Genomic DNA, 25,125 nt, shown 5'->3' with positions numbered 1-25,125 from the left:
TACTCTTTTTATTTTTAAATTTTCTCTTACTTTGAAATAATTTAAAACTTACAGAAAAGGTATAGAATTGTGCAGAGTGCTTCCACATGCCCTTATCCCGACCCACTAGTTGTTGGGTTTTGTTTTTTTTAACATTTTGCCACATTTGCTTTATTTCTCTCTTCTCAATATATACTATTTTTACCTGAATCATTTCAGAGTAGGCTGCACATATCCTGAATTAAACATGTAATCTCAGTAGAGTTAAACAAATTCAGGCAGTTCAAATTGATATAATGCTTTAATCCACAATCTGTATTTCAATTTTGTCAATCATTTCAACAATATCCATTCAGCATTTTTTTGTTGTTTTTTTCTCTCTAATAACCCAACTCAGGATCTATACTGCATTTAGTTGTCAGGTTTCTTAATCCTCTTGAATCTGGAACAATTCTTTCCTCAGCCTTTAGAATGATCTTTATGACAGTGAACTTTTTGAATGATATAGGTGCTTATTTCTAGTTTCTTCCCCCACGTTCATGTGTCCGCCGTTTCTTTGTGATTAGATTCAGGCTATTTGTCTCCAGCGGGGCTTGCCTTCTCTTGCGTTCAGTGTTTTTCCTAACAATTATTCTCCAAGGGACCACAGACCTAACTGGACATTAGAACCAATGGGGATATTTCTACAGTCTGGGGTTGGGGTCCTACCTCAGTCAACTCTGATTCAGGAGGTCTGAGGCAGATTTTTACAACCTGTGTCTTTAAAAAGCTTCCCAGATGATTCTGACATGCGTCAGGCCAGGGCAGAGAGCCACAGGCTTCCTCTCTCCATCAGCACATCTTCCTTTCTCCTTTGATCCCACTTTCCCTTTCCTCCACCATTCTTTCTGCCCAGCGCAGCAACCTTCATCTGCCCAGGGAGGCCAGTGTGCCAGGGAACCAGCGGCGGCTGGAAGAGCCCCTTTCAATGCACACATTCTATTTCATGGTTGCCTTTTATGTGCATGTGATTTTCACTGTGACAAAATGTGAACACAGCCTTTTTTGTGTGTGCACAAAAGGGAAAGTAGTGCAAATCACTTATAATTAAAGTAAAATGAAAGAAAATTAAAATCCTTGAAATTTTAAAGCTTGAGAGGGTCAAGTGAATTGTAAAGCATATTATGCTATTGGAGCAAGAAGACCCACTTGGCAAACCAGGAAAACTACAGCCCTTTGCCTCAATTAGGCTTGAACGACGTTAATTATAAGTTTGGGTCTTCAGGAACACATCCCTCCTCCCTCACATGGCCCTTTGCCCAGTCAGCAGTCTCAGAATCGCTTATATTTTATTCCATTCCCATTAAACAATCTAAGAGTCCTTGTTCATGAGGAATGATTAGGGGATTTTTTTTTTTCTACATCTTTGTACTTCTTCTTCTAGGAGTTTGCCTCCTTAACGGGAAAGAGTCTCACCTTCAGTTCTAGCTAAAGAACAGTGGTGGCAGTGGGGAGACCCTCCCGTATAATTTAAATAACACAATAAAGGAGGTTGCTCCAGACTAGAAGGGGTGCTACAAGGTGAGGATTTTCTGCATTTGCCTTGTCACTTTTTTGGAGGCTCCCATGGGCCTTCCTTTGAAGGCCAAATGGAAGGAAGCACAGAACTGTGAAACCCAGACCAGCACCACAATGGCTATTCATAAACTGAGGAAATGAAACCCCTGTCCCAGGCCAGGGCCAGGGCCAGGGCCAGGGCCAGGGCAGGGCGGGGAGGGGAAGAAGGAGACGTGCCTTCAAAGGAGATACAGGGATGCTAAGCAGAATTAGAGCCAGCCAGGGACTTTTTAAATGCACACTCAACATTTTATCCCTCTCAAAGCATTTTCACACAATAATGCTACTCATCTGGTTCTTACAACCACCCTGTGATGTCAGCAGGGTAGAAACGATGGGACAAAAAGAGAGGTTAGTATTAATAGCTGACATTATTGAATACTTGTCCTGTAGAGCCAATGTACTAAGCACCTTGCTTAATCAGATTTTAATCCTCACAACCTTCTTATGAGGCAGATAGAGTACCTTAATTATCCTTATTTTAAAAGAGGAAGCAAGTATGACTTGAACTGAGGAAGTAGGAGATGACACCACTAGGATTTAAACTAGCTTTCTCTGACGCCAGAGCCCTAGCTCTTTACCATTGTATCAAACTCCTCCTTCGTGATCACATAGCTGAGAGGGGATCCAGACTGGAGGCTGGTCAGGTTTTATTTTTATTTTTTTGTTAATCTTCACCCAAGGATATTTTTTCCATTGATTTTTAGAGAGAATGGAAAGGAGGGAGGGAAGGGGGAGGAGGAGAGAGAGAGAAACATCCATGTGAGAGAGACACATCAATCAGCTGCCTCCTACACAAACCCCAACTGGGGCTGGGGATTGAACCTGCAACCCAGGTACGTGCCGTTGACTGGGAATTGAATCTGAGAGTCTTCCTTGCACAGGCCAAGGCTCTAGCCACTGAGTCACACTGGCCAGGGCAAGGTTGGTCAGGTTTTCAAGCTAAGTGAAGCCCAGGGCCCATCCTCCCCTTCTTTGGAGGCCACTTTTCCACATTTAACTCTTCCTCCTGCATCCATCACTCACGTGCTCCAACAGCTGGACTTCCTGGCCTGCCTCACCTTGCCCATAGGGAATGGCTGGTCTACACAGGACACATTCTGACACCTGCACCTGGCCTGATCTGCAGCAAGGCCTGTGCACAAGGACATTGTACATTTTCATTTAGGTGGTATACAAGGGTTTCTGGTTGACTGTGTGCATGGGTGCTGAAATCTAGCTCATGTTCCACTACCAAGTCTTATGCATTCATGGTGGAACTATGTGCCTAGAAACACATTTTTCTAATTAACACGAAGACCCTACAGTCTAGCAATAGTTCCCTGTCTTCATAGGCTCCACTTACTCTACCTGGGCCCATTCCTTAAAGAATGTACACTGCAGGAGGTTGTAATTAGATAAATTAATTTCTGCTATTTGATTATTTAGATTTTATAGCACTACCCTCCTCATCTTCTCATAACCCAATAACACAATAGTACCCTCAATGGTGGGAAACTAAAGCATTAGAAGCCCATGGGGGAGATATAGTGGGTCAGGACCAAATTTATCTAGATCAGTGGTTCTCAAATTTAAAAGTGCATCAGTGTGACTTTGAGGGCTTGTTACAACACAAGTTGCTGAGCTCTACACCCAGCATTTCTGATTCAGTATGTCTAAGGCAGGGCCTAAAGTTTGCATTTTTAACAAGTTCTGGGTCTGGAGGTTCAGATTTTGAGAACTATTGGTCTAGATACAGTACTTCTTGACTCATACTATAGACAAGTTCCTTTTTTGTGTGTGTGGTTAATTCTCACCCGAGGATATTTTTTCTATTGACTTTTAGAGATTGGAAGAGAGGAGGGAGGGGAAGAAAGAGAGAGAGAGAAACATCGATGTGAGAGAGACATATGGATTGGTTGCCTCCCGCATGTGCCTTGACCGGGGCTGGGGTTGAACCTGCAACTCAGGTATATGCCCTTGTCTGGGAATTGAACCCATGACCTTTCAGTGCGAGGGCCTATGCTCTAACCACTGAGCCACACCTACCAGTGCTAGACAAGCTTTTTGTTCTACCAACTTTGTCCTTGTATAGATACACACAGCCACATTATACTATTATAATGGCAACAATAATAAGAACAGTGCTTAACAGGAATTAAACACTATTTTCCAGGCACATGATATGTGTTAATTCATGTCCAGGGTGAGAGAGTGAGAGAGTGAGAGAGAGAAGAGAGATTTCTGAAGCCAAGTTCTGGCCCAAGTCTACAACTTTCCAGAGATAGACCCCTAACACTGGCAGGCGAAGATGTGAGGAAGGAGGCTAAAGGAGAAAGGTAGGGGAATATTCTGCTATAAAAAGAGTCAACTTAGGAAAACTCTGCAGTAGCATTCATGAGTGGTGGCTGGGTTCCAAACTGTGTTCTCCTTGGCATTTACCTTCGTTAACAGGAGCTTTATGTAGGAGACTGTGAGTAGGTGTGTGCGCGTGTGAGTGTGGGTGTGTGAGTGTGTGTGTGAGTGTGTGTGTGAGTATGTGTGTGTGTGTGTGTGAGAGTGTGTGAGTGTGTGTGTGTGAGTGTGTGTGAGTGTGTGTATGTGTGTGAGTGTGTGTGTGTGTGAGTGTGTGTGAGTGTGTGTGTGTGCTCTTCACCTTGCTCTGCTATTCTCTAACCATCCAAGTTTGGGCCACTTCTTAACCTCTTCAAGTTTAAGGAAGCTATCTGCGAAATACTACTTCTAACACCCATACTACCTATAACACTACAATGGAAGATGGTTAGATGCTCACACATGGCTCCCACCCAGTGGCTATGCCCCTCTGCCTTGTGACTTTGCAGCTCTTCCCATTAAGAGGTGGAGCCCCTATCTTCCTTGTGGCCCAGTTACACTAGGCCAGTCAGTCCCAAATCCTCACACACCCACCAGGTGCTACCCGATAAAGAAGACAACTGGCACACAGAGATTTTTCTTTCTACACAATTACAAGCAGCTAAGTCGAATGATTTTATTTCTCTCTTATACCCTTCTATTGCCAGAAAGAAAGAAAGAAAGAAAGAAAGAAAGAAAGAAAGAAAGAAAGAAAGAAAGAAAGAAAGAAAGAAAGAAAGAAAGAAAGAAAGAAAGAAAGAAAAGAGAGAGAGAGAGGGAGGAAGGGAGGGAGGGAGGGAGGGAGGGAGGGAGGGAGGGAGGGAGGAGGGAGGGAGGGAGAGAGAGAGAGAGAGAAAGAAGAAAGAAAGAAAGAAAGAAAGAAAGAAAGAAAGAAAGAAAGAAAGAAAGAAAGAAAGAAAGAGAAAGAGAGAAAGAAAAAGAAAGAAAGAAAGAAAGAAAGAAAGAAAGAAAGAAAGAAAGAAAGAAAGAAAGAAAGAAAGAAAGAGAGAGAGAGAGGAAGGAAGGAAGGAAGGAAGGAAGGAAGGAAGGAAGGAAGGAAGGAAGGAAGGAAGAAAGAAAGAAAGAAAGAAAGAAAGAAAGAAAGAAAGAAAGAAAGAAAGAAAGAAAGAAAGAAAGAAAGAGAGAAAGAAAGAAAGGAAGGGAGAAAGAAAGGGAGAAAGAAAGAAAAGAAAGGTGGGGGAAAATAGAAGAGGATATAAGGAGGATAAATGGTGATAGAAGGAGACTTGACCTGGGGTGGTGAACACACAATACAATATACAGATGAGGTATTATAGAGTTGTACCTCTGAAACCTATGTAATTTTATTAACCAATGTCACCCCAATAAAAAATAAAATACAAAATTAGTTAATTAATTAATTAATTAATAATCCCATCAAGATTTTAAAAAACCACAAAATTACTTCAAAGGACAGGCATTTTACCTCAAAAGTGACTCACTTACTTTTCAAAGTGTCTTAACTATTGCTCTTTCTAATGGACTGTTATAAAGTAAATCCTTCTGCTAAATCAAATGACCTGGTAGGGATGCCTTGACTGAGGTATGAGGGTCATGGAAAGCTAAAGTTTTAGAACCTGCCTTTGGAAAGAGTGAAGCTTCTACACACTCAGCCTCCCAGGACAGAGTTAAGATTTTGCCTGAGCTCAAGAAAAACCAGAACAAGAGCTAGTTGCATAGTCATTCTGGTGCCCCACCTGAAAGGCCATAACCATTGCTGTGGATTTCACTTTTTTAAAAGGCTAAAAATCCCAAAAAACCCACAGTGTACTTGCCATGACCTGAACTTGCAAACCCAGCTCTGGGGCTGGATCACCTGAGCTCTGTGACCCAGTGCTGGGTGGGCTCAGGCTGGCACGCCTGCAACCAAGCAACAGAGCTGGGTGTCCTGGACTCATCCCAGTAGAACCCGGCCAGCCCCCTCTGGGAGCTCCCAATGTGTGTGGACAAAATAGGAAAAAATTTTTTTTCTAAAAGACAGCTCTTTAGTGGTAAGGCAGATACGTTTCTATTGTAATTTCTCTTCAGTATGTTTCTGATTTGATGCACTTAGTTATATATTTATCACATAAAAATACATACATCAGTCCAGAACAAAATAAGTATTAATATTTAAGCTCATGTGTAAGTGAATACTTTTCTAAACTGACGTTAGAATGCAGTTTTGGCAGAAACACATTCAGCCAAAGTGAGAAAGTGCTCCACCAAGAAGCATTCCAGTTCGAAAGGAAGCGGTGCGGGCTCAGGGTTTGGAGGTGGAGGGAGCACAGTGCCAGTTCATGATGACACTCTTAAGTACCAGCTCTCCTCCTTCCATTTCCTTCTTCCTTCCCCACGTTCCAGGCCCGGAAAGATCTGAAACCATAAGGATCAAACTAGAAGAGGTGGGTAAAAAGCTAAGCAGGGAGTGAGAAAATCTAGACATGCTCCCTTTTTCTACTTCAAGTTCAAACTGATAATAGATGACGAGAGAAGTGGAGCTAACATTTAAGTTGAATATTGAGTTTGGGTTATTTCCAGAAGTGGGTAGTTTTGTAAATAGATTGAGAGTGAATTTTGAGTTTTAAAGTGATGGAAAGTGTCCAGAAAAGTCATGAGGCCTTCCTAACTTCTACTTAGAGGCCAGGGGAGAGCTAGGTTACAGGGGAGATTCATAGCAAAGGAAAAGTGAAGATAAATATAAAATCCCAAGAATTGTTCAAAGGACCGGCAATATTTGTTTTATCATCAATAATGAAGTATTGGCTCACTATCTGGAAACCATATGCAATAACAAAGCAAAAAAACCCCCAAAAACCCAAAGCAACTAAAATGAACAAGTCCTATGCATAGTGTGGGGCTTTTGCTCTCTTTAAATTAGTTGGGTTGCTTATTAGGAAACAACTAGACACCATCAAGTGAAACCGTAGCTTGTTGGATTTGCTTTAATTACACTGTTATTGCCCAAAATGATGGCCTCAAACCCCAGGTGGGAAGCAAAACTGAAGAGATGATCACCTGTGACAGAAACACTATGCCAGCAGTCTCTGTGCCCATGTCATCGCTTGCCCTCAGCCATTTGACCAATCTGTCTTCCTGTGGATGCTGACATGGAATTAGTAAGAGCCTCAGCTTCCTTGACCACGTTCACAGATCAATAATAGTGATCCCCAAACCTTCCATTGCTTTGTGACTATTTCTCCTTCCTTATGAGCATACAGGATTGTGACATAAATGCAGGGGGACCTACAAGGGTTTGATTTCAATTTCTATTTCCTGGTTTTAGGTTATGCATAAGGCTATGAACCCTGGCTTTCGTTCAGGATTTTGGCCATGGCTACCTAATTATGTTCATGTTAGAAAGATGTAGAATTTTTCATTCAATTTTAAAGATTTTTCTCATCACACAAAATGCATTCACGTACGATTTACAGCTAGGACACAGAGCTCCTGATCATGCACTTGAGTAGCAGCATTCCCCACAAAGTGAGTCTTTTCAAGCCATGGGCTTTCTGAGAGCTTCCCAAACCACACTCTCTACCCCTTGTCCTCTTACCTCTTTAGTGGTGCTGGCGAGAGGCCGAGAAGTCCAGGGAACCCACGATGCCTCTGTACTTCCAGTCATCGGCAGATGGGGGTGCTGTCCCTGGCTGCTGTTCTGGCTGGAGTTCTCGGTGGTACTTCTAGTGAAGGCCTCTGTGGAATTGCTAAGGAGCTGCTCTGGGCTGTACGGACCTGCGTTAAATGCAGTGGGGACTTGGGGAGGAGACGTGTTTCTAATGCTCCTTACCAACACTTCTGCTCCCAGGCCAGCTGAGGTAAAGAAAGGACAGTTGCTAAAATTACCCTCATTTTACGGATTCTTCACATAAAAGCAATTTTGCTTAGAAAAAGAAGACCTCTTTAATGAAGGATGTGTGGATAAGCTTTAGTTATATGAAAAATCAGAGATCCATGAGTGGCACAATGCTCATTTGCCGTTCAGTTCACCCATCCTTTATCCATCTATCAACATCCCAGCTCTGTGTAGAAGACAGAATTAAATTTACTCTATGGACATTTAGGGCTCACTGACTTGGTTTCAGGAGTTCCATGAATCTCTAAAAGCTTCATGCAAAATTCCGAGTTTATGTACATGTGAACTTTTCTTCCATGGGGGTCTTTCACAGTTTCTCAGTTGTTAAACAAAATACCAGATTGAGAATAACTGTTAACGACTTGCTTAACTTTGCCATGAAGATTGATGATTTCTTGGAAAACAATGGCATTTCTTTAACCATAGTGCAGACTGTTTCTAATCCTAATTGTGGGAGTACCAAATCATGGGACAGTTCTACTTTCTAAGCTGTTTCTCTTTGGAAGAACAGTTAATTAATTAATTAATTAATTATTTATTTTTTTTTATTTTTAATCCTCACTCAAGTATATTTTCCCCATTGCTTTTCAGAGAGAGTGGAAGTAGGGACGTGAAAGGGGGGAGAGAGAGGTAAGTATTGATGTGAGAGAGACACATCAACTGGTTGCCTCCTGCACGCTACGCTCCCTGACATCAAGTCTGCAACCGAGGTATGTGCCCTTGCCTGGAAGAGAACCCAGGACCCTTCAGTTCTCAGGCCAATGCTCTAACCACTAAGCCAAACTGGCCAGGACAACAGCTAATTGATTTAAAACTTAGGAGCTGGTGGGATGAATTTAGTTTTGTTTTTCAAGGCTGAATTGCCCATACTTAAAAAAGTTGGTCTGTGAATTATGTTTAATAGTCATAATTTTAAAATATGCTTCGATCTCATGGAGATCTTGCTAACATGCAAATTCTGATTCAGTAGAGATGGTCTGATTCAGCTTTTCTAACAAGCTGTAGGTGATGTCGGTGCTGATGTTGATGGTCTTTGGACCACTCTTTGTGCAGCAAAACTCGAAGAACGGTTGTATAAGATGAAGTGCTGGAAAGGTCTATAAATTATGGGCTGAAGTGGTATGTTTAGATGCTTCCGTCAGCTCCACAGTGAATCAGTTTTCTGGGATATAAAAATCTACAAAATCTTGCCCAATTAGATAATCATAACTTTGAAAAGTTTCTGGTTTAAAGACTCCCAGAAGAAAGATGATCTTTTTCACTGCTCCTTTACAGGTTCATTCAAACAACTTTTTATTAAGCAACTACTATGTGTTAGGTGGAGGTCTCCTGAAGATGCTATTAATCATAGCATTTTCCCTGTTCTGGTCTATTTTACTGACTCCTTTTTTGAACTTAATTCATTTCTATTCTGATTTAAATTAACATATTTCATCTGATAATGTATATAAAAAAGAGGGGGATCAGATATAAAAAGAGAATGAAGATGGAAAAGGTATTTTTTAAATTTAGCAAGATATAAATAGCAGTTCTCTTAAAAGTTAATAAAATAATTATGGCTATTAAGCATTTTTTCCTTGAGATGTGGAGGGTTGTATAAAGTAACTTGTACATAGGGTTGCTGGATTTAGCAAATAAAAACACATGATGCCCAGTTAAATTAAAGTGTCAAACTGGTAATTCAGTATATTTAATATATCTCAAATACATAATGCTACAAAAGTTATATTGTATACTAAAAATATACTAAAAAAAATTTGTCATTATCTGAAAATTAAATATAACTGGGTGTTGTGTGATTTTGTAAACCCTGCTGCACAGCTACTAGATCTAGGCTTTTGGAGATTTTTGGACATTCCCCTTAGTTTCTGTTTGTTTTTATCTTTCAGAACCCTGTGCCACTATCACTGCTATTGTGCTCAGGTGAGCCACTCTGAACTTAGACCAGGGGATTTATTTATCCCGGGAGTGTTAAACCCAACTGTACCTGACAAACCCAACTGTAATGTTAGGGAGATTTCCAACTCCATGAATTAGTCTTAATTGAGTTAGGTGATTGAATGTCCCTTTAGTTGTCATTTGTATATTGCTGGGATATAAAATTTCTGTATGTGGAGATCAGTATATTGGTCATTTTGAGCTTTGGCCAATGGTGATCCTCTGAGTTGATTACCACATATGACAATTTTAGCTCTCAGAACTTCCAAAAAAAAAAAAAATTAAATAATGGGTTAGGACAAAACCAAGCTTCCAAACACCTAGCATGTAATTGGTGTCTTAGCATGTCAACCTATGTTTACTCTTCCTTGCTAAGGGCACTTGCTAAGTGCTTATCCTAAGAATCCTAAGAACATTTTAAAAAATTTGCCAACTTACATAATTAATTCAATGGATGAAACAGGATTCTCCCCAAATGAGATAAATGATCAAAACATTCTTGAAATTTCCTCTGCGAATAGCATAGCTTATGATCATTGCATGTAGCTTTGGAATACCTTATGGAAAAATTTTCAGTCTTCTGTAATTGTCTTTAATTAACCTTCTAAATTTACTTATAAAACATCCCAAACCAAAGAGTCCATTTCCATTTTAGGCCACCACCTTTTTACAAAAGAAAGAACCTACAAAATATCAAAGTTAAGTACTCCTTCATTTTGTTTCTGTGTTTTTAACTTGTGCTATTTAAGAAGCAATGTTAGTTTAACATTGTTCCCCAATTTTGTGAATTTTAAAGCTGTGGTTTACAAACTTCGGCAGGCATCAGAATCACCTTTGGAGCCTGTTCAAATTTGAAGACTTGACCCTCTGCCTAGAAATTGTGATTCAGTAGATTTGGTGTGGGACCCACTACCTGCATTTCTAACAAATTTCTCAGGTGATTCTAATATTCATCTAAGTATATGATTTTATTCACATACACAATGTGACTGAAACTGAAATCTAATAATTCTTTATGTGGGTATTAAAAGATTACAAAGTAGAGGGACGGAAAGAAAATCCATTATAGAAATATATAAAGTGATGAAAATAAGTTTATCTTTCCATCTCCTGACCTCTTTGTTGAAATGGGTGTTATGAAATCATAAAAATAGTAGATCTTTGGGTGCTTTGGTATCTATAAATTCTTCTGATGTGTTTTAAAAAGATATATACATTTTAAAGTTCATGAAAGAGCAAGATGTGGTTTGGCAAATGCAAGGAAAAATTCTTACACAATGGAACAATATGCTGAAGCTATTTTTAAAAAGCTTTATTGTACCATTGCTACTACATTGTTTTCACATTATACGCAATTCCTCTTGGAACACGATTCCAGAAAAAGTGGACCATCCTGGGCCAGTCTAAACAGTTTAGCATTTAAGTTGCAAATAGTTTACCTGTAAGATGATTTGCAATCACCACACCGTATTAAGACCATATTTTGAATATATTTTTTAAAAAATCAATGTCTATTTGTTTATGAATTAGCATAAGATTGGCTCAGATATAATCAATAATAGAAATGGAATTTTGTGTAATGATAATAAAGGCAATACATAACTTGTTAGTTTCCTTCAAGTGATACTAATAATTGTCAAGCACATTGAAAACATAATAACTTGAATAAAGCTCATTTTGGAGGTAGGAAATTTTAACTACATTAATACTTTCTATACTCTAGGAAGATGCCAAATATAATGTGCCTTTTAAAAGTGGGAAAATAATATGGAAAAGAGATAAAACAAATGACACCTTAGAAAAAGGATAATTTATGTATATGTGTACATATATTTACATATATGAATAAATTAAATATATTAAAGAAGATTGGGCTAGAATAAAAGTGAAATGAAAGGGAGGGAGAATATAAAAGTCTAAATAACTATTGGAGCCCTGACCTGTTTGGCTCAGTGATCAGAGCTTCACACCAAGGACTGAATGGTCCTGGGTTCGATTCCAGCCAAGGGCATGTACCACGGTTGCAGGCTCGACTCCCAGTTGGGGAGCCTGTAGGAGGCAACCAACCCATGTGTCTCTCTCACGTCAATGTTTCTCTCTCTCTCTCTCTCTCCCCCACTCTCTCTGAAAAGCAATGGAAAAAGTGTCCTCGGGTGAGGAATAAAATAAAAAATAAAATAAAATAAAATAAAATAAAATAAAATAAAATAAAATAAAATAAAATAAAATAAAATAAAATAAAATAAAATAAAATAAAATAATAAAATAAAATAAAATAATAAAATAAAATAAAATAAAATAAATTAAATAAATAACTCTTGGGAATGGTAAAAAGAATAAAGTTTTACAAAGTGTATTTTACTGAAGAACTTAAAATAATTCACATCTTATGGATAAACAACATGCATATTTGTGCTTTATATTATAACATTTAGTTATCAACTCTTTAAAAAGGGGATTTGGAACCATTTATTGCAAACTTCTGACTGCAATTTAATTTTTCACAACGGATTCTCTAGCAAATCAGTGAGCTTTCGTGCTGTGGGTCGACTGTTATCATTGTGCATCTTTAATTAATGGTAAGTTTGAGATGGAGCAGAAAAATGGGCCTGTTACCTTATAATTGTATTAAAGCAAGTGTTGTACCTATGTAAATTCACAAAATAATTTTTTTGTACCACAACTGTGTAAATTTTAACCCTGGTTTGCCTAGAAGTCCAACTTTCTTCCCCAACACACATTACCAGGCATGTTTGTTCAGTGGTTAACTGTAAGTGGTTGTTTTTATCCACCTTGTTTTTGAAGTGAAGTCTATCATTGGATATGTTTTGTATGAAGGTCAAAGGAGATGGTTTTTCCATGAATTATCTACTGTCTTGAATAATTCTGCACTAATCTGTATCTACTTTTTAAAAGTTTCAATGAAGGAATATTCTCCTAAATAAAGTTTGATTGAGAGTTGGGGACGAATCTCCCTTCTGTGTATAGCGGTATATAGAGACTATTTAGAATGACTCCATGTGGTTTATGAAAGGCCTTACAACATGAATTATAGAAAAGAAGTTACACAAATCAGTGCTATATGCTGCATATTATCTGAAAAAGTTGAATTTTCTAATTGACTCATATTTTTACTTTATTCTCATAGTCAGAAGTTTTATAAGGATAGGGACTGTAATACTCAATTTCTATCATAAAAAAGCCCAATGCATTTAACTGGCATCTAAATAAACGCTTATTTAATTTGTGAAAAGAATGAGTGACAGAAAGCTATCCAAATGTTAGCATGGTAAAAAGACTCATATAAGCATAAAAAATCAACATCTAATAAAAAGATTTACAGAAACCGTATATGCTGACCTCCAAGTGGGATTATTGAGCAAAATTATAAATTATCTGAGGAACTTTTTTAAACACAGAAAGTATTATGCCCAAATCCATATTTCTTGAAATACAACCTTGGAAGTGGTAGTGGGAGAAGAAATGATGGCGGTGATTCTCTCCCCTCCCCCAGGCGATTCTTATGTAGCCAATTGGGCAAAAGCCTGTAGTCAAGCTTTGGGAAACACTGTACAATGGAATGTACACTGGACATTCTATTTTATCTTTCATGACTTCCTAAAGCAAATCTCTCAGAGAGGAGTAAGCAATACAATGATTAAGTAAAACAGAAAATTAAGTTGTATCCACAAATAAAAAATTTCTCGCCCAGGACTAAACTGTGTGCCGCACTAGGAATTTGTGTCCCTGCATACAAGTCTTTACACATGTTTATCATCTAGGTTATAACCATCAATGGTCAACAAATTAGAAACTCTGTGGCTATACATTGGTTCTTACCATTTCAAAAGATATCTACTCCTAAACATTAGTGCGGGAGTTCTGCACAAGCACAATTTACTATCTTTTCAGTCTTCTCAAGCACCATTTTGATGTTCTAGTTCTTCATAATCAGAGAACAGAATTGTCTACATCAGCAAAATTTTTCATTTCCTGATCATTGGCTTTAGTCATTACACATGTATGTTGTACCTATGTCTAGATCTATATTCATATATCTTACAGTGCTTAACCAAAGGGCTTAGTGTCTGGCACAAAAGAGAAACTCAAGAAATATTTGTTGAATTAATAAAAGAAGCAAGAAAAGGAGGGAAGGAAGAGAGAGAGACAGACAAAAAGAGAAAAGTTGGGCTTATTTTAATGAGGATAATGACGTTTTCCAGGTTGGTGGGCACCACATGATCCATTTGCATTAGCTTATGAATCTCCCATAGAAATTGTGTTGGGGAATGTAGACTTCTCTTGAATGTGAGAAAACAAGACATGTAGCAGAAGAACTTTCAGAACTGATTCTGAAAGGAAGAGCTCACCTTTTTTTAAGCAGAGGCTTTCATTGACTGCTTTTCCCTCCTTGTTGACATCTATTTTCATCCAGCTATTGAGGTATTTCCTGCCCTTCTTGACCACTGCCTTGTTGCCTTGTTTCTTGAGAAAGAGAGAGGTATTTTCTATCTCAAGGAACCCTTTCTTTTCATCGCAAGTCCACCGGGGTGCCTGGGAGCAGTGGGCAAAGATAGCTGATCGGAAAGGGCCACCAGAGGAATTGGAGATGGCCAGGCACAGGGCAGATTTTACATGAAGGAGCTTTCCGTCCTCAGTCCACATCCACTGCTGGTTCTGGTTGGTCCCACTGCACAAGCCCATGGACACTATCTTATTTTCAAAAAGGCACTGTTGTGTCTTGGTGTGGATGATCTGAAACCCCTCTGGAAGATGAAAAGCTCATCTAGTATCATGTAACAAATTACAAGGCCCATCAGAAAACAAAACAACCTACCCACAGACTAGCCAAATGAAAAGACTGAGGTTTACTTATCTTTTGCTATTGCTCTCATTTCAAGTGAATATTCCCAGATTCAACACTTGGAGCTTAATACCTCAAGGCCAACAATGTAAAAATGTCAAAAGGTCACACTTAGCTCCCTTTCCTTTACTTACCGCCCCTCCCCCCACTGAAATAACGAAAGGAAGCTTGGAAAAGAAACAAAACCATCCAGACTATGGCGTGATGTTTTAGTCCAATTAGTTAAATATGCTGAAATTATGAAAAGCTCAGGTCCCTTTTTAACCATTTTATTCTTTCCATCTCACCTGGACCCCCTTGAGTTATCACTGCAACAAATATTTGTATATAAATTACATAGTTTAAACACAACTTTCAAAACTGGATGCATTTACTTCAGGATAAAACAAATTGTCACCCCCTTCTAAGCACACCTCCCTAGCTGACAGTAACCAATGAAAGAACTGATTGTCACAAGCTAAATTTCTTATAGTCCTACAGAGAAGCATTTCTCTATTTTGTGACAATATCTACAATTTTCCCTCAAATACTAACAGATTAAAATATCAGCCTTTCTTGTTGTAAGGAAACTAAGCACCCACTTGTTAAACATCAGTCTTAAAAAGTAAGATAGTCGGGCCCAGAAACCATTTTTAATGTGCTTTCACTTCATTTGCCCAGCTCTCCCATGAAAATATTCAGAATTTCCTGCCAAATAACAACTTCCAAATTAAACACACCACAGTTGTTCATCCCCTTTCATGCTATTTCCTATATTTTCTTTCTTTAACTCACACACACACAAAAAAAACACAAAATCAAAACTTAATTGGAAAAAAGCATGGAGAATGCCCCAGACTCTTATAAAATAATAGAAATATCTCCTCAGGACTCTTTACTCTCTGCTGTAAAGATGCCATTTCGGGAGCTGCCCGAGGCATGGGCAGGACATGAGGGGGCTTCTCCTTTCTTCTGGAGAATTTCAGCCGTGTGGGCAGAGCTGGCTCCTTCTACCCCACCTCCTCCTCATCTTGGGCTAAACTGCCATGGAGACCTGGCTCCATTTCCGCCTCATTTCGGGCACTTTTCAAGGGACAGAATCTCATCTGCCAGCTGCTGGAGAAACAGGGCGAGACACCGAGCCAGGCCCACTCACCTGAGCTCCCGAAGACCAAGCAGGTGAGGATCGCCACGTAAAATTCAGCCTCCATTTTCCACTTAACAACCGCTCATGCTTCGCTGGGGGGGAGAATTCTCCCAGATAAGAGAAGCAGAGCCGGGGAAGGAAGTGGGCCTTCATGGGGGGAAAGTCAGTGACGAGCGCTTCCTCCTATTGAATTGTTTGGGGAAGTTTCACACCAGTGTCCTTTTGTCTGTTTCCTTAGAAAGAAGGGATTATGATTACCTCTCTTTTTTTATGTAGAAAAAATTCCAGCCTCCAAGAGTGGAATAAAACTCCTAAGTTTTCTCCCTGCATCCATCCCTTCGGCACTTCTTAACCTCAAGAGGGAAGGGAGGAATTGTAATCTGAGATAACTGAATGCTCCTACGTCATTGCATCTCTTCAGGTGATGTGATTCTGCTGAATAAACACAAACCGTGTGATTTACGAGGGTCTATGACAAGCGATAGAAAGATATAAGCCATGTACTGTTCCTATAGACACGCTGGGAGGCTATCAAGGGAAACCACATAGTGACAGCACTGCGTGGTCAGACAATAGGTATTACATTCGAGATAGTCATCTCCACTGCGGGGAGGCAGGGACTAAAATTAAACCCTTTGCATCATCTACTCAGACTTCCTCCAAAGGATAACAGCTTCTCGCCAAACAGGAAAAAAAAGTACCTGCTTTACTCAACATTTAGTATTAAGAGTCGTTTATTGGCAGTATGAAACAAAGTCAACATAGCTGCATTAAAAATTCATATTTGAGCAGAACAGCTAGTGTTTGCTGAGTGTAGTTTTTTGTTTTGTTGTTGTTTTTAGCTTTACTTGTCTCTCAAAGATTAAAACCTTTCAGAAATGTAGGGATACCCATGGCAGCATCCTTTAGAAGAACTTCTGGACATGTGACATATGACATCATTCCCCAAAGCAACTGCCTTTTATTGGGCAAGAGAGTCTAGGCAGACAGCATACTCAAAAACTCCTTAGTAAAAGACAGACAAATATCTAAAATTCTTGGTATGTCAGAGTTGCTACAAATTTGTTTTCCCCTTTTACAGTAAAGAGACTCACAATATAGAAACACAGTGAACAGAGTTCTGGAGCAGAAACCACCTCTGTGCCCAATAATAGAGAATAGATACATAGACACCCAACGACAGTCATTGTGCTCTGTAATTGATGGATAGGAGGTACTGATAAATACACATTTCATAGGTAATATCATCAACACACATTTCCATATAAAATAGTTACTGCTTTGATTTATTTTTATTTTCAAAAACAAGGACTTATTTGTTAAAAATCCTTTATCAATCACTTGCAACTTCAGCGGCAAGATTGTGGTAACTGAGAAAGATAATAGCACTTAAAAAGGAACAGTTTAACAGCTGACAGTCCATTCACAAGACAGATTTTGCAAACATTAAAGCATCTAAACACACAATAATAATTTCTTCAGCAGCTCCTTCGGGTCATCATGTGATGACATGCACCACTGAGTGCTTCACACACATTCTGTGTGGCAGATCATCAATACAGACAAAACGAAATCCTCAGCAGTGTGAGAAGTCTATCGTTCCTCCAACAGTATAGGACCTTCAACATGACGCAGGAGATGCTCACAAACTCATTCACATACACAGGGGCTGGCAAGCTTTACTATGTTGCCACCTTCCACAGGCCATGCCGCAGCTTGACGTCGGGCTTCACTTTCCTTTCATTGCTGGAAGCTTCTAGAAGCCTCAAGTGGGTAATTGATCAGTCACCCCTGGAGATTGACGGTCTGGTAAATCTTCAGAGAATCACTGGACGGTTTCTGCCGAAAGTCTGCTCTCATACAGGCACAGGGCGTGGTGCACAAACTCATACTGCTCGCTGGTTTGGACCATTCCACCCCTGGAAGGAGGAGATGACACGGTAACCGCCTACTGCTGACGTCCTGCAACCTCAGGTCACACAGAGACCACGGCCACGCCAGGGTGTTATGCCAATCAACAGGGGACCTGCTGAATCTTTTGTTATCCCTCTTAGCTGTGTCCAGATGACCCAACTGGTGAACTTAATGTGCTAATGTATATAAAGGGATTAACATAGTGCTTGGTACGACTAAGCACTGGATTAATTTTACCTACATACCATTACTGGCGGGGCAGTGCATCTTACTGGTTAAGTACTTGGACTTGAGAACCAACCAGACAGTCTGAGTTTAAATCTCTTCTCTGCCAATTCTTTTTGTTTTTTCTTTTTTTTATCTTTATTGATTTCAGAGAGAGGAAAGGAGAGGGAGAGAGAGAGGTAGAAACATCAATGATGAGAGAGTCATTGATGGAGCCCACAACCCGGGCATGTGCCCTGACCGGGAATCGAACCCCGATCGCCTGGATCCTAGGTCGATGCTCAACGGCTGAGCCACGCCCGGCCGGGCTCTGCCAATTCTTAGTTGTGTGATCATGGACAAGTTCCTTAAAACCCTTTGTGCCTCAATTACCCCCTCTTAAAGTGAGATAATTATAGTACCTATTTCATAGGATCCTTGTGAGGGTTAAAGTAATTCAATGAATGAATTAAATGAGTATCTGGAGTGTTAGTATTACTTATCAGGTGGCTTGTCATTCATCTTATGTTAAAATGGTTTATGCATTTGGATTAAAATTTATCGAAGTGGGTTTACCAAACAAAAATCAATGGTAAATTGTTGCACTTTCTACAAGTACAAAGAAGAACTACCTTGGAATGATCTGAGTATGCTATATGGAAACAACCTCAGCCTCTGGGTGGGGTATGCTGGTGTCTAATACAATAGTGGGTGAGCCCTTAAATGAGCTGGAAAAGGGGACTGGCTCTTGCTGTTTCCTCTCTCTTATCATCATCATCATCATCATCACTCGTTACTGAGCACACCTATTGCTGCTGGATTAGTAGGAGGTAGCAGCCTTCATGAGAAATAGTGATGTTTCTCTTTACACTTTTATATATAACATGGTTATCACGCATTTTGCTCTCTATAATACTTAACGGTTCTTGTACTCGGCAAAGCTACCAGATATAATATAAAATGCTATGGATTTTTACTGCTCGCTGAAAAACAGCGCCACTATTAGTAACTATTTTAAGTCCTGTAAAGTCTCCACAACTCTGCAATCACACAACTAACTTTGAAATTATGTTTTAGCCAATTCTTCCTAGTGGCTGTTGTTACTATTCTGAAGAATTATTTTTAGGTCATGTAAGCACTTCGATTTTAAAAATAAAATATATTTCCTCACTATAACATGATTTTTGGTTGATGGTAATAACTAAAACTGGGCTTGTATCTATGTTTACTTGTAAACCTATATAAATATAAGCCTACAAGATATTCAGATAGTAAGACTTCACCCTTCTAAACTAAACAGATTGACATGATGCTAAAATGATATATTTGGTAAGAAATAAAGAGGTAAATGCACGGTTTCTGGTGACAGCTGCTTTTGGCAGAAGTATTTCATCAGTCTTTTCCCCTAGAACTGTACCTTTTGTCGTAGTGAAGGCAACTTTCTGGCCAAGTTTCCTTGGTTATAAGTTGGCAACAGAAATGGGCAGCTGAGGCTGTGGTAAATCTTCCTCTTAGCTGGGTGATGACATCTGGGCACACAGCAAGTGTCCAGAAGATGCCGGCCTTGACTGGGAAATTCGAGCAATCCAGCCACAGTAGATTTTAAGGCAGCTCCAAGGAGCTGAGAGGTGCTCCCTTCCTCTGGCACTCACACAGCTCAGGGCACCATTAGTCCACCCCTTAGAGCTGCAGATGGTATGTGGAGCCTTGTATATGGTCCATCTCATGGGCTCTGGTCTGTGAACTTCCTCTCTCTATTTACGTCAACTAAGGCAAGATTTCCCCTTTCTTGTCTGTTTTGGTGGTCACTGATATTTACATGTCCAACTGGTGAATGAACAGAGACACAGTCTAGGTCTTTTTAACTATTCCAAATGGGTCAGGAGTATATTTTCTATGACATTCTGTTAACTAAGTCAAAGTTGTCTCGACCGGTGAAGGTGGGAAAGATGGGGAAACAAACTTATTAGTTGTAGGCTTGGGGGTCTGAAGGCTTAAGGAAGGTGTATAAAAAGTTATGTTACTTCCCAGTTAATTTGAAAAATAAAAATGAAAGAATTAACATGAAAGAGATCCTCAGAGACCACTCATTCTACTTGCTGACAAAGCAGCCTTTCCAGAGGGAGTGGTCTACATGGCAGATGGTCAGCTAGTTTCTGCTGGAATCCTCAAAGGGCCAGGTGTCTTTAGAGTCAGCCTTTCTCAAAGTTGGCAGGAAAACGCTTAAAGACATTGAAATGAATCTGCCCCTCTCTAATTTTCACCCCATTGGTTGAACTAAAATAACCCAAAAAAGTCTTAAGGCTCCTCTTGTAGTCACACAATAGCTCCCTAAATGCTAAAAAACAACCATCAAAGTGCCATAATCTTTTCTTCTCTAGACTAAACATCCTGTGGTCACTCAATGTTTCTATCCAGCTTAGTTTCCTTGTCACTCACCAGTCTAGTCTCCGTCTTCTATAAGCTATTTTATCAACTCTGACCTTCTTAGAGTGTTATGTCTACTCCTGATGAGATCTAGTCAGTGGGAATATTTTCTCCCTTGAGCTGCAGGTTATTGGCCAATTAACTTGCATCTGCAGGTGCATTGGGAGGTAAGATCCCACAGGGCCCACCTGGTGCCTGGTACTCAGCAAGTATTTCAGAATATTGAGTGAAGGTTTAGGTTAATGAAAAAGTCTGCAGGACTTTTTTGAATGTGAAAATTACAGCTCTCTCTTATCCTGAACTTAACATTTTTGAATTTTTAAAACTATATGCAAGACTTTCTATTTATTCCCATTATATTCAACATCTTGGTTTTAGCACAGTATTCTTATTTACATCACTACTTTTATCATTCAATATATCAGTCTTCCATTTATCACTCCCAGCTTTGTATCTTCCAGATATGTAACAAGCATGCCTTATACATCTTTTCATTTGTCCTTTATAAAGAAGTAGGTTACCCAGGTTACACAGGTCATGCCATTTTCATGTCACATGACGACAGATAAACTCCAGGCTGAAAGGGGCAAAGGGCTTCCCATCACGCATTCACTGGAGGCCGATTCAAATTCAGGAACTCATCAGTATCATCTTTGAAAATATGTAATAACTACTTGCATATATTGGTAAATAGAACACTGTTGACCTTTGTAAGAACTTAAAATCTAAGATTACCCTTGAGATTTTACTCCATTATGGGATAAATACAATCTTTTTATAGGGTGACCACAGTAAAAAACCCCCCCAAAACCTAAGGAAGCTAATATAATGCCTACATACAAAATATATTTAAGAAATAAATGAATAGTGTTAGATTAATTTTGAGACTCTCAGGAGAGTCCTGTAATAATTCAGCCTCCAGGAAAGTTCTGACTTGGTCTATAGTTACCTTTCAGATCAGACAAGGCTCCAGGGATTTGCTGAAGTCTGGATGTACATCACTGATGTAAACTCCTAACACAAGCTGGTCCTCAAAGGTAAGAAGCAAGACTGCTTTTTTTTTTTTTACTTTAAAAGGCATCATCCAACTCCCTTTTAAAGATCATTCACTAAAATAATCTTTGCCCTCCAATAGATCATGATTTAAACTCAATTGACTTTAACATTTTAATAGATTACCATGTTGATCAAGATGATGCTTCAGTGGAGAAGGCTTATGGGGCCCGAAATAGCCAGACCATCATCATTCAGGCAGTGTGTCTGACATCACCACCATTACTCACTACATTGTAGTAAGGATCATCTCTCTTTGGAGATTCCGCTTTAGATACTAATCTGTTTCCCCAGGAGGCATAACACATTAAGCTACAGTACCTACTGCCCAGCAGGAGTTAGTTTATAAAAAAAAAGGTCATATAAAAATAGGGAAAGGCAACCCAGTTAGCTACGAGCATGGTCGTGGTTTGAAGAGGTATAGAATGCCAAGGTGTCAGGTTCATTACCAGCAGGGACCAAAGTGTGTTAAGAGGGAAAAGACACCACACAGCTGTCAAGACAAATCCTGTCTCCACCACTTATGAGCTGACCTTTGCAGTGCTCAGTTTTCTCATCTTCAAAATGGTGAGGTAATAAAATAATAGTGCCTACCTCATGGCACTGTCATGAGAAATAATCGGGACAATCCATTTAAAAAGTTCGGCACACAGCCAGCACAGGAAGACACCATATCGCTAGCTATTTTCACCGTTACTGTTACTCTTTGGTGCTATCTGATCAAACAGAACTGGCTGGAAAGCCCTGGGATGAGGCTTCCGCCGGCCTTGGAGAGCTAAGAACGTACCTGGCAGAGGACACACTATTGTCTAAGTCGGGCAAGCCTGGATGGAAAGATCCAAACATGTTTCTAAATATTAACAGCCTAGCAGCCCGCTGTGGTGGATGCAGGTGACATTGTGGAAAGAAGTGGGTTTGGAGTCTGGCAGGTTCAAGCTGAATTCTTGCTTTTGAACCTAATAGCTTTATGATTTTGGACACATCATTTACTTCTTCCTGGCTGGGGTTTCTTCACTTATAAAATGACATTAATGATAAAGCTCATCAGATTGTGAGGACTCAGTGTATCAATGCCTAGCTGAAGGCTCTTCCAGAAATCCCCGGAGCCCAGGGTCTGCGGTGATGCCTGAGGGGCCGTGGCTGGCAGCGGAGGTTGGTTCTTTAGGACTAGCTCTTAACGCCAGCTCTGGCCAGGGCAGTTCTGCTTTTCATTGGCTTTCCATATTGGTTTTATGGAAGGTTTTGTCATCCCATTGTTCACAAAGAGTTTGAAACCCACTGACCTGGCAAACAGTATTTACCTAGTAAGGTTTCAAGTCTGGCAAGCTTTAAAGGAGGTACCCCATAAAATGCTAAGCACAGTGGCTGTCATTTAGTGAGTACTAAATCAATGCTCCTATTCTTTTCCTTACCCCTTCAGTAAATGCTTAGCTAGCCCTATGCCCTGGTGATGACACGTCTGGTTTGCTTGACACTGTTCTGGTTCACTCATGTTGTCCTGTGTAATTATTCATAGGGCCACCTTTCCTTCTCTGAAGTGGCTTGGTTTGGATGATAAATTATTTGTTCGCCCTAATTATGCCCCATTCCCCCTGAAAGAAAGTCATTCCATTTATTGCAAAAGTGGTGTTGGCTAAGTGGCTCTGTGGCCACAGAATATGAACATCGTGTTTGGCCAGGCCAGAGAGGATCCAGCTACACTGCGTTTCCAGAAATGCCAGATATATTAGCCTCGGCAAACATAAAAATCAGTGTCGTCTCAGTCTCCGTGCAGGGAAGCACGTAGTGGTGTCAGCTGAGGGTAAACTCAGGTTAGAAGGGGAAAAAAATGTAGTTTTTTCCCTTTGCTATTGGGAGAATGTTTTGGCAAAAAAAAAAAAAAAAACACAATAAAAAAAAAAAAAACAATAACCCTCCAGATGCTCAGGAGAGAGATTTGGTTTTTAACATGTTAAAACTGTGATCTTTTGTGACTGTTAACTCACACATACAGAGAGCAGCAGCCTTTCCTGCCGCACCACCCAGCACGCATCCGGTCTAATCAGTAGACAGAAGAAATTCTGCAGCGGTGACTCACTTCTGGGCTAACAATGGAGCTGAACGCTCCTTGGCTCTTTATTCTTTTCGAATCTGGAATTCCTTTGGTAAAGTTTGGTACAGTAAATTTAGAACAAAAAGCGTGGATGCTATTGTGCCTCCTGGGTAAAATCTTTGATAGCTTGGGCAGGAGCCAAGCGAAGCTAATGTCTGCGGCAGTAATTCGGGTGCCTTGGACAAAGGTGTCCCCGGGTCCTTCTACAGATGTCATGGCAAGGAGGGAGAACTTAAACATAAATGTTTTGACGGATTCTGACCTGGTGTTTCGAACATAAACACTTTCTCTGGAATGGCTGTGTTCCAAAGTATTTGTAGGGCATAAAAGCCAACACACACCAAGCGATAATTCAATGGAAATTCAATGCATTAGTATTTCTTGAGTTCCATTTTTTCCCCCCTGAAAATTAGCCAATTTTCTTCTGAACACCCAAGTTAACACACAATTAACTCCAGGCTGATAAGAAGGAAACGGCTGTTCTGGCAACCACTTGGGAGAGCCAACTGGCGTAATCTGACTTCTTGCTATGGTCTCAGGGACTGTGATGTCAAGTAAATCCATACCAATCTTTAGGGCTTTAAGTGTCCTTAAAAATAAGTAAACCAAAGTGATTAATTCCTGATCTTCAAATGAGACCTTTGAATTCACTAATTAAGGAATCTCTGTGATTAGTTGGGAATACAGGGGATATGAATAAATGTAAATCTAGGGTTGATCAAAATTATACCAACAGGTGCAAAATTGAGCTTTTGAATTATTTTATATAAGTTTTGGAAACAAAGAATACTTTTGGGACACGTTAGTGTAGGAAACTGATGGCATACATATTCCTCCTCTTAGATAATTATAGTTAAAAAAAGAGAAAACCATCAAACTACAGTGATTAATCAAAACATGTAAACAATGATATGACGCACACTGGAAACATTTTTCTATCCTGTCTGGGAAGCCACAAGTAAGGTCCTTGGATGTCATTCCAACTTAGGGTCTCCAAGGTAAGGATATACAAAGACAATTGCAGATTTCACCACTGACTCTTAAATGGGAGGATTAGACAGATTGTTTCCTGTTCAGGGGGGGCAGGAAGAAAGAGAAGAAAAAGGCCTTGGGACTGCATATTATTTTATGTGTTTCATTTCCAAATGTTTTCAAGTTCTTCCAGTGTCCAGAGGTGCCAAATAGAATTAAAAGAAATACGATGAGAAAAAAGTTGCCAGAGGTCACCCTGCAATGGAATATGTTCCTTTCCTCCCTGCCCAGATGTCTTCTGCTGGTCACGTATTGCTCTTTAGTCATTCTCCTGTAACATCAACGAGTGAGCATTTTCTGAGTTTCCTAGTCATTTTGTTACTTTAATTATTATTATTACTTTTTAAAGGGACAGGTGCATCTCTCTCACTCAATATATAAATGACCTTCTGTCACTATCTGACATTGTGAAATGTTGGCATACATAAGCCCACATGAATCTCTTGTAGCAAGAGCTAAATATGGTGAAAGCATATTTAATTCTTAATTAGATGATGTAGTCACAGCAACTTAGTAATATTTAAGGTGAGAAGATTTAGGCAGGATATGAAAGGCTTTCTAAGTAATAAACTATAATTGCAATGTATCCAATTTAGTACTAATGTAATGGGTCCTTTCTTTTCACCATAATTTTTGAAAATTGTTGACTTATGTATGGATGACAACAGGAAAGTGTGATTGAGGAAAATATC

At 39.6% G+C, this 25,125-nt stretch overlaps 2 protein-coding genes across 2 annotated transcripts in view; both read right to left on the bottom strand.

The window, feature by feature from the left end:
* The window catches only part of PTPRB (protein tyrosine phosphatase receptor type B), a 99,850-nt gene extending 84,075 nt beyond the window's left edge, over nt 1-15,775 (bottom strand). Inside the window, exons 1-3 of the mRNA XM_016198909.2 lie at nt 15,721-15,775; nt 14,092-14,487; nt 7,484-7,740 (exon numbers count right to left, since the gene is read on the bottom strand). Of these exons, the coding sequence (XP_016054395.2) occupies nt 7,484-7,740; nt 14,092-14,487; nt 15,721-15,775 (708 nt within the window). The remainder of the gene's footprint in view (nt 1-7,483; nt 7,741-14,091; nt 14,488-15,720) is intronic.
* Nucleotides 15,776-16,717: 942 nt separating this feature from the next.
* Nucleotides 16,718-25,125, bottom strand: part of PTPRR (protein tyrosine phosphatase receptor type R) — a 222,690-nt gene continuing 214,282 nt past the window's right edge. The window contains exon 14 of the mRNA XM_016198918.2: nt 16,718-17,630. Coding sequence (XP_016054404.2) covers nt 17,537-17,630 — 94 coding nt within the window. The 3' untranslated portion in view covers nt 16,718-17,536. The remainder of the gene's footprint in view (nt 17,631-25,125) is intronic.

The sequence above is a fragment of the Miniopterus natalensis genome, chromosome 2 (assembly GCF_054644295.1).
Source record: "Miniopterus natalensis isolate mMinNat1 chromosome 2, mMinNat1.hap1, whole genome shotgun sequence".
Taxonomy (NCBI): Eukaryota; Metazoa; Chordata; class Mammalia; order Chiroptera; family Miniopteridae; genus Miniopterus; species Miniopterus natalensis.
Note: the sequence above shows the minus strand (reverse complement) of the source record. Positions and strands in the feature narration are given on the sequence as shown.